A 16105-nucleotide genomic window follows, 5' to 3' on the forward strand; every position below is an offset into this window, starting at 1 on the left:
GGTTGGCTAGAGTGACTCAGCTCTGGTCCACGTCTCCCTCTGGAAAGCTAGGCTGGGTGTGTTCTCATGTGAAGATGGAGGTACAGGAACACAGGTGGAGGGGCTGAGCACTTTCTCAAGTTCCTATTTGTATCCAGCCTGCTGCCCTCCCACAAGGCTGAGCCCAGAGTCAGAGTGGGCACAGGAGGGGTTTGCAGTTGGACGACTGTGCTTAAACATCAATTCAACATTAAGAATACCCAAGGCCTTTTGCCAACACAGTGTGTCATATTTATTGGGCTATTCACAGGTCACCATGAAGAGAAAAGACTGGATGCCATCAGTAATGTCAGGAAACAAAATATTTAGCAGTTCTTAGTTTCAAGTGTTGCATTCCACCTCAGCTTGAGGAATACGGGCGATTCACTGACGAAACTGCAATGGGTACCATTTATTTTTAGCAACAAGAAGCACATACATTTATTTAACCAATGACTTTTAGGACAATAAGCAAAAAGGGAGAACGGTATTTTCATATAGCTAAGACAAGAAAATCATTTATACAATTAAATTGATACAAAATACATTATAAAGAGAACACACATACAAAAGTCATTAAGTTGGTCAAAGAGCAAGAATGCCACAGAACACCACACTGAGAGGACACTGGTGTGAATTCATTGCAGTTATGAAAGAATGTCCAAAGTTAGAGATACACTTTTACTGAGGTAAAGGCACAATCACTTCAACATAATTAATGGGGAAGAATCCAGATTCCCCATGAAGCATTCCTTCATACCAGTTTTCATCTATTTGATTGGTTAATGTAATGACGTCCCCTTCTTTAAATCCTAGTTCTCCTTGGTTTTCTGGCTCAAAGTCATAGAGACCACGACAGCAGGGCTGGTCCATGGGAATGTTAGAACCTGTCCACATCATATGGAGACAAAAAGCACAGGTTAACATGACAAAACATCCTTGGAGCCCTGCAAAGGAAGAGAGTTGCAGAGACCATGAACAGCAGGCTCCTCTTCCCTTCCCAGGATAAGGCTGACCCAAGCCACCTCACAGGTTGCTGTGCTTGTAGCCTCTGCCCTCCTCAGCTCTCCCAGATGGCACCCGAGCTCACCTCCTGGGCCCATGGCTTTTCTCAGTAGTTCTCCCAGCCAGGACATTCAGTCCCAGGCCCTCTCCTCAAAGCAGCTACTCAGCTCCGCCTGGAGCCCAAGGAAGGTGCAGCCATACAAAGCCCAACCCTGTCCTCAGGGAGCTCATAGTTTCTTTCTGGAGACAGGACAATATATGGGGAATATGTACAGAACAAAGATGAGGTAGCTCGGAGAAGAAGGAGGCAGGAAAGGCCTAGATGGCCTAAGGAAAATACCCTAGAGCTGGTGTCCAGGAGCTGGAACATGGCAGGGTGAGACTGAAGAGAGATGAGCAGAATTGCTACACACCAGTCTGAGTGCACCAAGACGGAAGTTCTCAGAATGATGTTGTTTGTTTGTTTTTTAAATAGTGATTTTTATTTTTTTCCATTATAGCTGGTTTATAGTATTCTGACAATTTTCTACTGTACAGCAAGGTGACCCAGTCACACATACATGTATACATTCTTTTTTCTCCCATTGGCATGCTCCATCATAAGTGACTAGACATAGTTCCCAGTGCCACACAGCAGGATCTCATTGCTCCTCCATTCCAAAGGCAATAGTTTGCATCTATTAACCCCAAATGACACTGTTAAAGGAATGATTTTCTAATTTCAAAACTAAAGCATAGTAATGGAAGAGAGAGAGAGAAAAGACAGATGCAAAGTTGAGAAAAGTTAGCTATAAACCAACAATGAAGTGGTAACCAATGTTAAATTAACATTATGGCACACAAGCTTCCAGATAATTTTATGAATTTATTTGTGCAGTAATTACATATAGCTGTTTTCATTAAACACTCTTCCTAAATATATTTCTGTGAACATCTTTCCAGTTTACTTTTCATTACTGACCGGTTGTCAGCCCTAACGGTGTAACGTAATTTCTTTAACCCATCTCCTACTTTTGGATTTTTAAGGGTCTTCCTTTCTTCCTACTTTTTTTTCTCTCTCTCCCCTTCTTTCCTTCCTTTTCATTTTGCCATTTGTTTTCTCTTGGCTTTCACTGATAACTCTTTGAACAAATATCCTAATGTATTTGTATTTACACATATGTGTATTTAATTCCTAAGAGTAAACTTCTTACACTTCCCATGTGGCTCAGCAGGTTCAGGATCCAGCATTGTCACTGCAGCAGCTGGTTTTGATCTCTGGCCTGGGAACTTCTGCTTGCTGCAGTCAAGGCCAAAACAAACAAATAAACAAACTTCTAGAAGGAAATTGGCTGTTCATAGACATAAATTTTGCATACTTTTAACATTTACTATCAATGTATTTTTCTATCATTTTTTGTCTTAAAAGTATTAGGAGCCCCTTGTATACTATAAATATTAACCCTGTATCTGTCATGTTTGATACAAGCAGTATTCCCAGTTTATTATCTGTTTACTTATTTTTCATTTTGTTTTTGGAGTGCGTTCTAGGGATGGAGCAGGGAAGGGGGTTTCTGGGGTTTTTTTGGCATACATACATGCAGAAATTTTATTTTTACTTATTTTTTTTTCTTTTTTTTTATTTTCCCACTGTACAGCAAGGGGGTCAGGTTATCCTTACATGTATACATTACAATTACAGTTTTTCCCCCACCCTTTCTTCTGTTGCAACATGAGTATCTAGACATAGTTCTCAATGCTATTCAGCAGGATCTCCTTGTAAATCTGTTCTAAGTTGTGTCTGATAAGCCCAAGCTCCCAATCCCTCCCACTCCCTCTCCCTCCCATCAGGCAGCCACAAGTCTCTTCTCCAAATCCATGATTTTCTTTTCTGAGGAGATGTTCATTTGTGCTGGATATTAGATTCCAGTTATAAGTGATATCATATGGTATTTGTCTTTGTCTTTCTGGCTCATTTCACTCAGTATGAGATTCTCTAGTTCCATCCATGTTGCTGCAAATGGCATTATGTCATTCTTTTTTATGGCTGAGTAGTATTCCATTGTGTATATATACCACATCTTCCGAATCCAATCATCTGTCGATGGACATTTAGGTTGTTTCCATGTCCTGGCTATTGTGAATAGTGCTGCAATGAACATGCGGGATACATGCAGAAATTTTAAATAACACAAGCAGTCAAATTGATGAAATGTTTATTCATGGTTTTCTCTCTACAGTTATGTAAATTTTTTTTTTTTTTTTTTTTTTTTTTTTGCTTTTTAAGGCCACACCTGTGGCATATGGAGGTTCCCAGGCTAGGGGTTGAATCAGAGCTACAGTTGCCAGCCTACACCACAGCTCATGGCAATGCTGGATCCTTAACCCACTGAGCAAGGCCAGGGATGGGAACCTCATGGTTCCCAGTCGGATTCGTTTCTGCTGCACCACAACAGGCACTCCCCTTTCTACATTTATGTATAAATATTCAAATAAATTAATCCCAGAAATTTTTTTTAAAATTAACTTTTAATGTGGAAATCATTTCTTTCAGTTCATTTGGATTTTGGCAAACAGAGGTTTTATTTCTTTTTAATAATGTTTAAGCAGGTGTCTCAACACAATTTATTAAATAATCCATTCTTCTCCACTGATTTCAAATATTCTAACTTCATCATGGATTTAATTATTATGTGCCCTGGGATCTATTTTAGGATTTCCTACTTTGCTATACTGATCAGTTTCAGTAGCTATATCGCCTCCTTTTAAATACTGTAGCTTCAAAATAAATGTTAGTACTTAGTAAAGCAAGTCATTATCACTCTTCCCCAGGCATACTGGAAGCTATTGTGGGTTTGATTTCAGACCATCCGAATAAAATGAATATCTCAATAAAGCAAGTTATACCAATTTTTTGATTTCCCACTGCATATAAAAGTTATGTTTACAAGCAATATTAAGTGTACAATAGCATTATGTCAACAAAAACAATGTACATGGGGCTTTCTTGTGGCAAAGAGGGTTTAGGATCCAACATTGTCACTGTAGCAGCTTGGGTAGCTGCTGTGGTGTGGGTTCAATCCCTGGTCTGGGAAATTCCACATGCTGCAGATGTGCACCCCACCCAAATGTACATATCCTAACTTTAAAATACTTTATTGCTAAAAAATGCTAACCATCATCTGAGTCGTCAGCAAATCCTAATCTTTTTGCTGTACGTGGGCCTTGCCTCCAAATGGATGGCTCCTGACTGGTCAGGGAGATGGTTGCTGAAGGCTGGGTGGCTGTGGCGATTTCTTAAAATAAGACAACAAACTCGGCACTATAAATTGATTCCTCCTTCCACAAATGATTTCTCTGTAACAGACAATGCTATTGGATAGTATTTTACCCACAGCAGAACTTCTTTCAAAGTTGAAGTCAGTCCTCTCAAAGCCTGGGGCTGTTTTGTCAACTCCGTTTGTGTAGTATTGTAAATGCTTTATTGTCATTGCAACAGTCTTCACAGCATGTTTATCAGGAGTAGTTTCCATCTCAAGAAACCACTTTCTTTGCTCTTCCAAAAGAAGCAGCTACTCCTCTGTTCAAGTTTTCTCATGAGGTTGCAGCAATTCAGCCCCATCTTCAGGCTTCACTTCGAATTCTAGGTCTCTGGCTAGTCCCACCACATCTGCAGTCACTTCTTCCATTCAAGTCTTGAACCCTTCAGTGTCATCCAGGAGGGCTGGAATCAACTTCTTCTGATAGTGTTGATCGTTTGACCTCTCCCCATGAATCACACATAGTTTTAATGGCATCCGGAATGATGAATCCCTTCCAGAAGGTTTTCAGTTTACTTTGCCCAGCTCCTTCCGAGGAATCGCTATCCCTGGCAGCTACAGTCTTACGAAATGTGTTCCTAGACAATTAATGAGACTTGCAGGTTGAAACCGCTTCTTGGTCATGGGCTGCAGAATGGTGCTGTGTTACCAGGCATGATGACAACATCGATCTCTTTGTGCATCTCCATCGGAGCTCTTGGGTGACCAGGTACATTGTCAATGGGCAGTAATCGTTTGGGAGGAATCTTTTTTTTCTGAGCAGTGGGTCTCAGAAGTCAGCTTGAAATAGTCAGTCAACCATGCTGTAACCAGATGTGCTGTCATCCAGGCTTTGCTGTTTCAGTTCTGGAGCACAGACAGAGTGGATTGAGCATAACTCTCAAGGGCCTCTGGATTTTCAGGAAGGTAAATGAGCACTGGCTTCAACTGAAAGTCACCAGGTGCATTAGCCCCTAACAGGGGAGCCAGACTGTCCTTTGAAGCTGCTTTGAAGCCAGGCGTTGACTTCTCTCTAGCTATGAAAGTCCTAGATGGCATCTTCTTCCCACAGAAGGCTGTTCCATTTACTTCGAAAGTTGGTTGTTTCCTGCACCACCTTCATTAGTTCTCTTAGCTAGATCTTCTGGATAACTTGCTCAGCTTCCACAGCAACAGGTGCTGCTTCACCTTGCACTTTGATGTTATGGAGATGGTTTCTGTCCTAAAGACCTCCTGAAACAACTTCTGCCAGCTTCACACTTTTCTTTTTTCTTTCTTTTTTTTTTTTTTGTCTTTTTGCCATTTCTTCAGCTGCTCCCGAGGCATATGGAGGTTCCCAGGCTAGGGGTCGAATCGGAGCTGTAGCCGCCGGCCTACACCACAGCCACAGCAACACAGGATCCAAGCCGTGTCTGGGACCTACACCACAGCTCACAGCAACACCGGATCCTTAACCTGCTAAGCAAGTCCAGGGATCGAACTGGCAACCTCATGGTTCCTAGTCAGATTCGTTAACCACTGTGCCACGACAGGAACTCCAGCTTCACACTTTTCTTCTGCAGCTTCCTCACCTCTCTCACCTTCATAGAACTGAAGAGAGTTAGGGCCTTGCTCTGCATGAGGCTTTGATTTAAGGGCTGGTTTGATCTTCTGTCAGACCACTCAGACTCTCCTCATGTCAGCAATAAGGCTGTTCCACTTTTTTTTTTTTTTTTTTGTTATCATTTGTGTGTTCACTGGAATACCATTTTTAATTTCCTTTCTAGAACTTTGCCTTGGCATTTACAACTTAGCTCCCTAGCTTTCTGCCTTCCTTGGCTTTCAATATACCTTCTTCATGAAGCATAATCATTTCTGGCTTTTGATTTAAAGTGAGATGTAAGACTCTTCCATTTGGAGTCGTAGAGGCCACTGTAGGGTTATTAATGGGCCTAACTTCAGTATTTCTGTGTCTCAGGGAACAGGGAGGCTGAGGAGGGGAGGGGGACGCGGGAGTGGCAGGTCGGTGGAGTGGTCAGAACACACACAGCATTTCTAAAGTTCACCACCTTATATGGGCACAATTTGTGCCCCTCCCACCGGAACAGTTACAGTTGTAACATCAACAGTCACACACCACACATCATCATAACGAATATAATAATGATTAAAGGGTTTGAATTATTGTGAGAATTACCAAAATGTAACACAGAGATAGGAAGTGAGCAAATACTTGAAAAATGGTGTCAATAGACTTGCTCAAGGCAGGGTTGCCACAAATCTTCAATTTGTAAAGAGTACAACACCTGCAAAGCACAACACAGCAAGGTATGCCTGCATGTCAACATTTCCTGTTCTCCCAAAATAATTTAACCAAGTAAATATTGAGTTGTATTGAGTCACTCCCTCCAAATCTCATTCAACTTCAACTGGATCATATTTTTTTGAGTAATAATAAGATTAATTTTATAAGCTTATTTTTATTCTTTTATTTATTTATTTATTTTTGTATTTTTAGGGCCACACCCACAGCATATGGAAGTTCCCCGGCTAGGGATCAAATTGGAACTACAGCTGTTGGCCTACCCCACAGCTCACAGCAATGCTGGATCCTTAACCCACTGAGCAAGGCCAGGGATCGAATCTGCATCCTCATGGATACTAGTTGGGTTTGTTACTGCTGAGCCACAAAGGGAACTCTCTTTAGGCTTATTTTTATTTTTATTTTTTATTTAAAAAACTTTTAGTGATTTTTATTTTTTCCATTATAGTTTGTTTAGAGTGTTCTGTCAATTTCTACTGTACAGCAAAGTGACCCAGTGATACATAAATATTTTTTTTTCTTTTTCTCACATTATCCTACATCATGTTCCATCAAAAGTGACTAGATACAGTTCCCTGTGCTATATAGCAGGGTCTCATTGCTTATCCACTCCAAACATGATAGTTTTCATCTATTAACCCCAGACTCCCAGTCCATCCCACTTCCTCCCCCTCCCCCTTGGCAACCACAAGTCTGTTCTCCAAGTCCATGAGTTTCTTTTCTGTGGAAAGGCTCATCTTTTCTGTGCATTAGATTCCAGATATAAGCAATATCATATGGTATTTTTCTTTCTCTTGCTGACTTACTTCACTTAATATGAGGGTCTCTAGTTCCACCCATGTTGCTGCAAATGGTATTATTTTGTTCTTTTTTATGGCTGAATAGTATTCCATTGTGCCACATCTTCTTAATCCATTCATCTGTCTATGGACATTTAGGTTGTTTCTATCTTGGCCATTGTGAGTAGTGCTGCAATGAACATGTGGGTGCATGCACCTTTTTCAAGGAAAGTTTTGTCTGGATACATGCCCAGGAGTGGGATTGCTGGGTCATACAGTAGTTCTATATTTAGTTTTCTGAGATACCTCTGTACTGTTTTCCATAGTGGTTTGACCAATTTACATTCCCACCAACATTGTAGGAGGGTACCCTTTTCTATACACCCTCTCCAGCATTTGTTATTTGTTGACTTGTTAACACTTGTTGACAGGTGTGAGGTATTACCTCATAGTAGTTTTGATTTGCATCTGTCTAATAATTAGTGATGTTGAGCATTTTTTCATGTGTTTGTTGGTCATCTGTATATCTTTCTTGGAGAAATGTCTATTCAGGTCTTTTGCCCATTTTTCAATTGGTTGTTGGGTTTTTTGCTGTTGAGTTACATAAGTTGTTTGTATATTTTAGAGATTAAGTCCTTGTCAGTTGCATCGTCTGAAAATATTTTTTTCCCATTCCATAAGGATGTCTTTTTTTTTTTTTTTTGATGGTTTCCTTTGCTGTGCAAAAGCTTGTCAGTTTCATTAGGTCCCACTGGTTTATTTTTGCTTTTATGGGAGACTGACCTAAGAAAGCTTTTGTATGATTGATATCAGAGTGTTTTGCCTATGTTCCCTTCTAGGAGTTTTATGGTGTCTTGTCTTATGTTTAAATCTTTAAGCCATTTTGAGTTTATTTCTGTGCATGGAGTGAGGGTGTGTTCCAGTTTCATTGATTCACATGCAGCTGTCTGGTTTTCCCAGCACCACTTGCTGGAAAGACTGTCTTCTCCCCATTTTATATTCTTGCCTTCTTTGTCAAAGATCATCTCAATAGATGCAGAAAAAGCAATTGACAGAGTCCAACATCCATTCATGATAAAAACTCTTAACAAAGTGGGTACAGATGGAACATACCTTAACATAATAAAAGCCATTTCTGACAAACCCCACAGCAAATATAATACTCAATGGAGAAAAGCTGAAAGCTTTCCCACTAAAATCTGGAACAGGACAAGGATGCCCACTCTCACCACTGTTATTCAACATAGTATTGGAAGTCCTAGCCACAGACATCAGACAAACAAAAGAAATAAAAAGTGTCCAAATTGGAAGAGATAAAACTGTCACTGTATGCAGATGATATGATACTATATATAGACAACCCTAAGAATTCCACCCAAAAACTACTCGAACTGATCAGTAAATTCAGCGAAGTAGCAGGATATAAGATTAACACTCAGAAATCAGTTGTATTTCTGTATACTAACAATGAGATATTAGAAAAGGAATACAAAAGCACAATACTTTTTAAAATTGCACCCCCCAAAATTAAATACCTAGGAATAAACCTGACCAAGGAGGTGAAAGAATTATGTGCTGAGAACTATAAAACATTAATCAAGGATATTAAAGAGGATTCAAAGAAATGGAAGGATATTCCATGCTCCTGGGTTGGAAGAACTAATATTGTAAAAACGGCCAAGACAATCTACAGATTCAGTGTGATCCCTATCAAATTACCCATGACATTTTTCACAGAACTAGAACAAACAATCCAAAAATTTATGTGGAACCATAAAAGACCCAGAATTGCTAAAGCAATCCTGAGGAATAAAAACCAAGCAGGAGGCATAACTCTCCCAGACTTCAGGCAATATTACAAAGCTATAGTCATCAAATCAGTGTGGTACTGGTACCAAAACAGACATACAGACCAATGGAACAGAACAGAGAAATAAATAAACCCAGAAATAAACCCAGACACCTACAGTCAATAAGCTTATTTTTAAATGAATGACCATTGTATGTCTTGAGGAAACCACATTTATGTATATGTGTGGTATATTTATTCTATGTCTAGGATGGGCTTGCTACTGTTTTATTTTTTTCCAGAAAAATAACAAAAATGTATTTGTTCATGAGCCGCCTGACATACCTCTATCATGATCATTTCTTACATTTCCTGGCTGTTCTCTCTCCTATGATATTCAAATGACATTCTCACATGATTATCTTCTCCTATGACAGCAATTTAAAAATATCATTTTCAACAGCGAGATGTGATGGTTATTAAACTGCTGTCTCTCAATCCCAAACTCTCCTTTCTGGGCTGGTTCTAGGATGCTGGCCTGCAAACCATACTTGTGCTTTGCCCTCTAGATCTGTTAGGCTGCCAACAGGGGGCCCGGAAAGAAGACTGGAAAACAGGAAGAACAGGCAGGAACCTGACCCCATCTATCTGCTGTCCTGCCAGCATCATTTTAGGTTTTTCACAACTATATTTAAAAATGAAATTACTTCCTTTTTATATTTTCATCATGTTTTGGTATCAGCATTTATAAAATAAATTATATCCTTTATTTTCTAAAATATTCAGACTTGAAGACTTGATTTAAAAATGTCCCAAGGAGTTCCCGTTGTAGCTCTGCAGGTTAAGAATCTGACTAGTATCCATGAGGACGTGGGTTTGATCCTTGGCCTCACTCAGTGGGTTAAGGATTTGGCGTTGCCAAAAGCGGTGGTGTATATCACAGGCGCAGCTCAGATCTGGGTTGTTGTGGCTGTGGTGTAGGCCAGCAGGCTGTAGCTCTGATTCAACTTCTAGCCCAGGAACTTCCATATGCTGCAGATGTGGCCCAAAAAAGCAATAATAATAATAATAAAATAGATTAAATATATAAATATTAAAATGTACCAGATTTTTAGACCTGTGGATTCCTGAAGACAGAATTCTTCTAGGGGAGCCTATGATAGTGTCTTAGTGTGTCTGGGAAGGACAGGTGGTCACCCTGCTCCAGTTCCCTATAGATCATAAAGGGGACATATGGCCTCAGTGGTTCTCATGGTTCCAAGTAGAGGAGCCAAAGGTGAAAGCAGGAGCAGGAGCTGAGGGGCTTCCCTGGCCAGGTGAGGTGGGCCAGCATTTTAAAATCTGGACCCCCTGCACTATTCATCTCTCAAATCTCCCTGATGTTTCCAGCAGTGAGATGGCTCTTTCCAAGACAGACCTCCTCCCACCCCACATCTATATTCTTTTGGTCATAATGATGGGAATTGGGGAGTAGGATTTACCCTCTTTGTTGAAGAAGAGGCAGCCGGGCCTCTGAGAGGTCCCAACTGCCTGATCCCAGGGCTAATGGCAAAGCCAGAATGAGACACTAGTTCATCATCTTGAATGGGAACAGAGTAACACTGTTCAGTGACTCCAAACACTGGGGAATTGTATATTTGCCTCGATGTTTCCATTTTCTCTAGGAAATACAGCTCAGATCTGGGTGGGTGGGTGGATAGGGGCTGGGCACTGAAACCGTGTGGCAATTCAAGCCATTGAGTCAAAGGCAGTTTTATGAAGGAATAACTATTTCAATGTGGTCTCATTTCAATGATCCGTATTCTTTTATCATTTCTCCCACTTCTACTTTTTAACAGAGAGGGAGTCGGGTGCCAAACCACATGGCGGTCTTGAGAAGCACGTCCTTGAACACAAAATGTCCACGCTAGAAGGGTCTTTGGCAGTTTGCACAAACATTCCTCTTTGTTGAAGAAGAGGCAGCCGGGCCTCTGAGAGGTCCCAACTGCCTGATCCCAGGGCTAATGGCAAAGCCAGAATGAGACACTAGGGCTCCAGACCTCAGGCTGGGACCTACCCTCCTGATGTCAACTCCCAAATGATCTATATGCCACCACGAAGGGCTGCCAAGAAATTTCATAGGCTATCACACTGACTACAGAGCTAACTGTAGTCCCATTTACTTTCCCCCCTCCCATTTACTTTCTAAGCTACCTGCACTGACTCAAACAAATACTCAATGGCGGGCGTGCACTTATCCCAGCCACCACCTATGTGTACATGTGTGTGTGCCCGCTACACACACACTCACACACACACACTGAACACATTGGGGAAAGACACATTACTCACTTCTCACTTCATTTATTCCAGGCGAGGGACCATTGCCGCACTGCCCACTTTGATTTTCTAAGAGTTGGAAAGCGACCAGCCCTCACACCACACTCCATCAGCAAACGAACCCAAATCATGGCACCTCTCCTGAGACCCCTGAGGGGAGAGCCCCCAGGCAAGAGGATCCCCCCCCCGCCCCAGCACCTCTGTGCTGCCCTGTACTCGCACTGAACCCGGGTGTCAGCTGTAAGGGCACCGGGTAGATGCATGGCCCCCAGAGCTCGGGCTGGCTGTCCCGCATTGCACCGGAGGCGGGATAATGTTCCGAAACATCATCCATCGCGTTGGGCAGGCAGTGCCCTTTCTGCCGTCTGGGGCTCTCAACCCAAGTAGCCGTGGCCTCCCTTTAGTGAGCAGGCGAACACCAGCCAAGCAATCAATGTTTTGCTTATAAGTTCCAAAATAATGCCATTTCAGTTGTGAAATTGTGTGAACGCCAAGGCTTTCAGGGTTTCAGGCTTTCAGGCATTCCGGCCAGTGCCTGGTAGGCTTTGATGAGATTTGAGAGGCGGGGGGCGGGGGGGGGGTGGAGGAGCTGGGGCAATTTCTGGGTTCCAAGGAACCAGAGCTTGAAGAACTCAGAGCCCAGAGATTTGTGTTACAAGCTGTGGAGAGGGAGGGGGCTGTTTCCTGCCACCCGGAGTCAGGGAAGAGGGCTGGTTGAGAGGAGAGGCCTGGCAGGAAGGCTAAAAAGCTCCCTGGATCCCCTCCATCAGGAGGGTAGGTCTGGGGGAAGGCGGCTCCCTCAATGCTCTAGATGGGCACAGTGGGAATGGCAGTAATTCAGTGTGTGGGGGGGGTCTATGGGCCCCACCTTTGGCTCCCCACAAACTGTGGACACCTCTCCTCAAGTCCCGGCAGGAAGTGAGGAAGTGGTAGGGGGCAGCTGGACCAGAGACGGCTTGGGGGTGGGGGTAGGGGACACAGGATCTGTATGCAGAAAGCTGGCAACCCCAAGGCAGAGACTGGGACCCCAGATCCAGGCCTGGACCTGGAATGGCACGTTAGCTCAGCTGTGGAAGCAATGAGGACCCAGACCCCTCAGCTGCCACCGTGAGCGTCCCTCAACTCCCCTGCACCCCGGCAGGCAGCACCTTGGGGAAGAGGAGGAGGGAGGGGAGAACCTTTGAGGGAAACCAAGAGTCCCAACAGGAAGTTTCAACTGAGTTGATGCAATTTAAATCCTGCCTTGACAAAGCAACAAATGGATAGACTATGCTTTTGAAGGGAAGAGACTGAGTTACCTTGAAATGGCACAATTACGTTTCTTTCCACCATTAGAAGAAATGGAAAAAAGATTTTTTTTTTTTTTTTTTTTTTGGTTAACAGTAGAAATGGAAAAAAGATTAAGTTGTTTCCGCCATCGGTCTAAACGGAGGCTCATAAGCTAGTTCAGTTAAAGAGGAATAAATTTTGTGCCCACTTCAGTGACAGTGTGCGAATTTTCCCTCTCCATAAAAGGTAAGTCTGCGTCACCAAGGATGGAACCCGAAAGTGCCGACAGGAGAGGGGACATGCGTGACACGTGCTCAGTGGGATCTTTCAAACGGGCCTAGGCACAAGGTGTGCTGGGTGTACAGCGCCTGGCTTCCCAGGATCAGAAGCTGCACCTCTGCCCAGATCTTCCCGTGAGGAAGGATGCATCCTACCCAGCGCCCTGTCTTTGTCAAACACCTGCTCCCCTTCCCCCTGGGCTCTTGCACCACCACCCCAATTTCCACGCTTCCTTGTGCTTTGTAACTGGCACCTGAAACCACTGGGCATGTGTGCCCGTGAGCGCCTGGCAGCACCAGGGATGCATGTGCTCTAGAACAGGCGGCCGAAACCCTGGCACTGAGCCGTCCCAGCAAGGCCGCCGCCTCCTCCCGCCCTGGCTGAGTAGCCTGTAGTTTATTTTCTCTCACTCCGGAGACCTGGCTTCACGTAACCTGAGAGCCGAGGTGGGAAAAACACAGTCTTCCTTGTTAAAGCACTGAAACAAAGATTATTTTAACAGAGAAAAGGGAGTGTCCCTGTTAAATATTTATTATTCAAGCTCTGTTCCACACCATTAGGGAAAAAAAAGAGAGCCTACCATAAGAATTTGAAGGTGGCCAGGCAGGCAGTCCTGCCTCGGCCACACACAACAGGTAGGGAAATCGTGTTCTCCCTAAAAGAAGTTTCCCTTCCCTCTTGGCAACAATGTGCGCCAGTTTCTAATAATATTGGGTCCCCTCTTCTTTTAACAGCGGGAAAATTCCTTGGGTGCCCTTCCCCTGACCCCACCTCTTGTTTTGCAAAGGCCCTGCTGCAAAGGGCTGCTCGCGGGCACAGAACTGCCAGGCACATTTTATTCTGGTAGCGACAGTGCCTCGATTAATTCTGCAGTCCCAGTCAGCGATAGGGATGAAATAAAACCCCTCAGGGTTAAGTGTTTACCATGTGCCATGTACTGAGTGCCTCTGAGATATTAGCAGATTTGATTCTCAGAGGAACCCTCTGATGAGGTACCATTATTTCCCCCAACTTGATGGATGGAGAAACCGGGGTTCAAGGCAATTCAGCAGCAGTGCTGAGATTTGACCTCCGTCTAGGTCCAGAGTCCGTGCTCTTGATCCCAGGGCATGGACTCACTCTGAGAATTGCTGGCGAGTGAGTTTGTAGGCTCACTCAGTTTCTGAGCCAACCCCAGCCAAGGGGGTGGTCCATTAGCTGGGCTTGAAAAAAGCTTGTGAGTCCTTGGCTGGGCGAGCTCCGGGAGCTCCCCAGGCCTTGGGATGCTCTCTAGGAATGTCCCCTCCACCTAAGTCCTTGAGTGATCCTGGAGGGTCTGCCCACATCCCATCTCGCCTTGCCAAGCACTCGAGGGATGCCCTTCAGGTACTTGCTCTGTCCTGCTTCAGAGCAAGCAGCTCAGGTTTCAATTTTAGAAAATAAAGAAATAACCAAACAAAAACAGGTGTCTACTCCAGGTGGCGGGTTAGACACCAAAGAGGAAACGGCACCTGCTGGCATTTCCGCTGCCTGGTCGTCTCAGGTTCTCCCTCCCTCTCTCTCTGCCACGTACCAGGATCTATGAGCCTGCTTTGAAAGGCTGTCCTTCTAGTCCTGACTATGAAGGAGATATAGGTAGAGATAGAAGAAGTAGTCAGTGGGGCAGGGGGCACCCTTCTCTCTGAAGCACTTAAGATCATCACTCTTCTGCTGCACGTAAACTTGGCTTATTTTCAGACAGCCAAAGGGGCCCCCTGTACGTGCTCCTTCTCTGCTGACCCTGACTTTGGGGACTTTGTTACCTGGAAGCATTAGGTCAGAGCATCCCAGGTGAAAAGCAAGCTACAACTCCCCACTCCTGTTTTGTTTTTGTTTGTTTGGTTGGTTGGTTGGTTTTTGTTTTTGTTTTTGTTTTTTTGGTGGGGGGAAAGGAGATGGAGAGAGAAGAAATTCACACAACTGCTGTTCACGTGAGGGCTTGTCGGGGTACAAGGTACGGAGTCCAAGGGAAGCTACTGACCTGAGGAGGGCTTTTTGTCTCTTAGTAAATGCCCCAGACTGCTGTGCCTTTTGAGATTTTGTTCCTGCTTTTTATACTTTTTCTCTTGCCTCCCTTGTAGTCAGGCTGCAACCTGTCCCTTTTTTCCTGCTGTCAGTGAGCCTTCCCGAAGCAGTCCCTCAGGCCTTTCTAATCTGCTGCTTCCAGTCTGCTGTAGGCTGGGAAATCAGATAACCAATTATGTAACATTAACAGCCACTGTGATCTTGGCTCTTACTCTGTAGCAAGTACCATACCTGCCCAGCACCTCTTATTTACACAACATAATTTAATCCTTAGAACAGTGCAGTTGGGGTAATAATTCTCATTCTGTCTAGTGACAGAACTTTGACCCAGAGGTATAGGGTGAGAGCTAGGATTTGGGCCTCCCTATGACTCTAAAACCCACTTAGCATTAAGGCCAGCAGGTGACACCTATCTGGGCTGAGGGAGCTTGTTTTCTGCTCACTTCCTGGTCTGAAGTCTGGAGTTCAGAAGTGTCTCCAGATGACTTCTGCTACCCATGGGGACAGCTAAAGAACGAGAGGGATGTTCCTGGTAACAGGTGGAATTAGCAGCCCAGGTAGGAAGGGGCCCCAAGATCACAGAGATTTGCTAGGCCTGTTCATCTCTTAACAGGCTGGGGTAAAACACTGCCTTGGAACTTTCAAGTCTACTTCTGGTTTAGACTCATTCTCAAACACCCAGTGTGTACTCTGGGCCACACTAATGGGTCACCAAGTGTGTACTCGGGCACCACACCCAACCTATGAGACCTCACCTCTTTTGAAGGAGAGTATGAGATTTGGAGCATATCTCATATGGAGATATGAGCATATCTAGAGCACATGTGGTTCAAGCTCCCTTTAAAAGCTGTCATTTTTTTTTTTTTCTGATCTAAACTCTCTTATAGCCATTTACTTTTTTTTTTTTAGGGCCACACCTGCGACATATGGAGAGTCCCAGTCTAGGGGTTGAATCAGAGCTGTAGCCACCGGCCTACACCAGAGCCACAGAAACGCGGGATCCAAGCCACATCTGCGACCCACA

General features: G+C 43.8%; 1 protein-coding gene across 10 annotated transcripts in view; it reads right to left on the minus strand.

Moving 5' to 3' along the window:
* Positions 1 to 247: 247 nt before the first annotated feature.
* SH3GL3 (SH3 domain containing GRB2 like 3, endophilin A3) overlaps positions 248 to 16105 on the minus strand; it is a 350527-nt gene continuing 334669 nt past the window's right edge. For all 10 annotated transcript variants that reach the window (XM_084968533.1, XM_084968536.1, XM_084968532.1 and 7 more), the window contains one exon: positions 248 to 905. In XM_084968533.1, the coding sequence (XP_084824659.1) occupies positions 700 to 905 (206 nt within the window). In that variant the 3' untranslated portion in view covers positions 248 to 699. The remainder of the gene's footprint in view (positions 906 to 16105) is intronic.

The sequence above is a fragment of the Sus scrofa genome, chromosome 7 (assembly GCF_054392235.1).
Source record: "Sus scrofa isolate SSC_HxYL_T2T_F1_AM1 chromosome 7, Sscrofa_HxYL_maternal_Yorkshire_Landrace_v2.0, whole genome shotgun sequence".
Lineage (NCBI taxonomy): Eukaryota > Metazoa > Chordata > Mammalia > Artiodactyla > Suidae > Sus > Sus scrofa.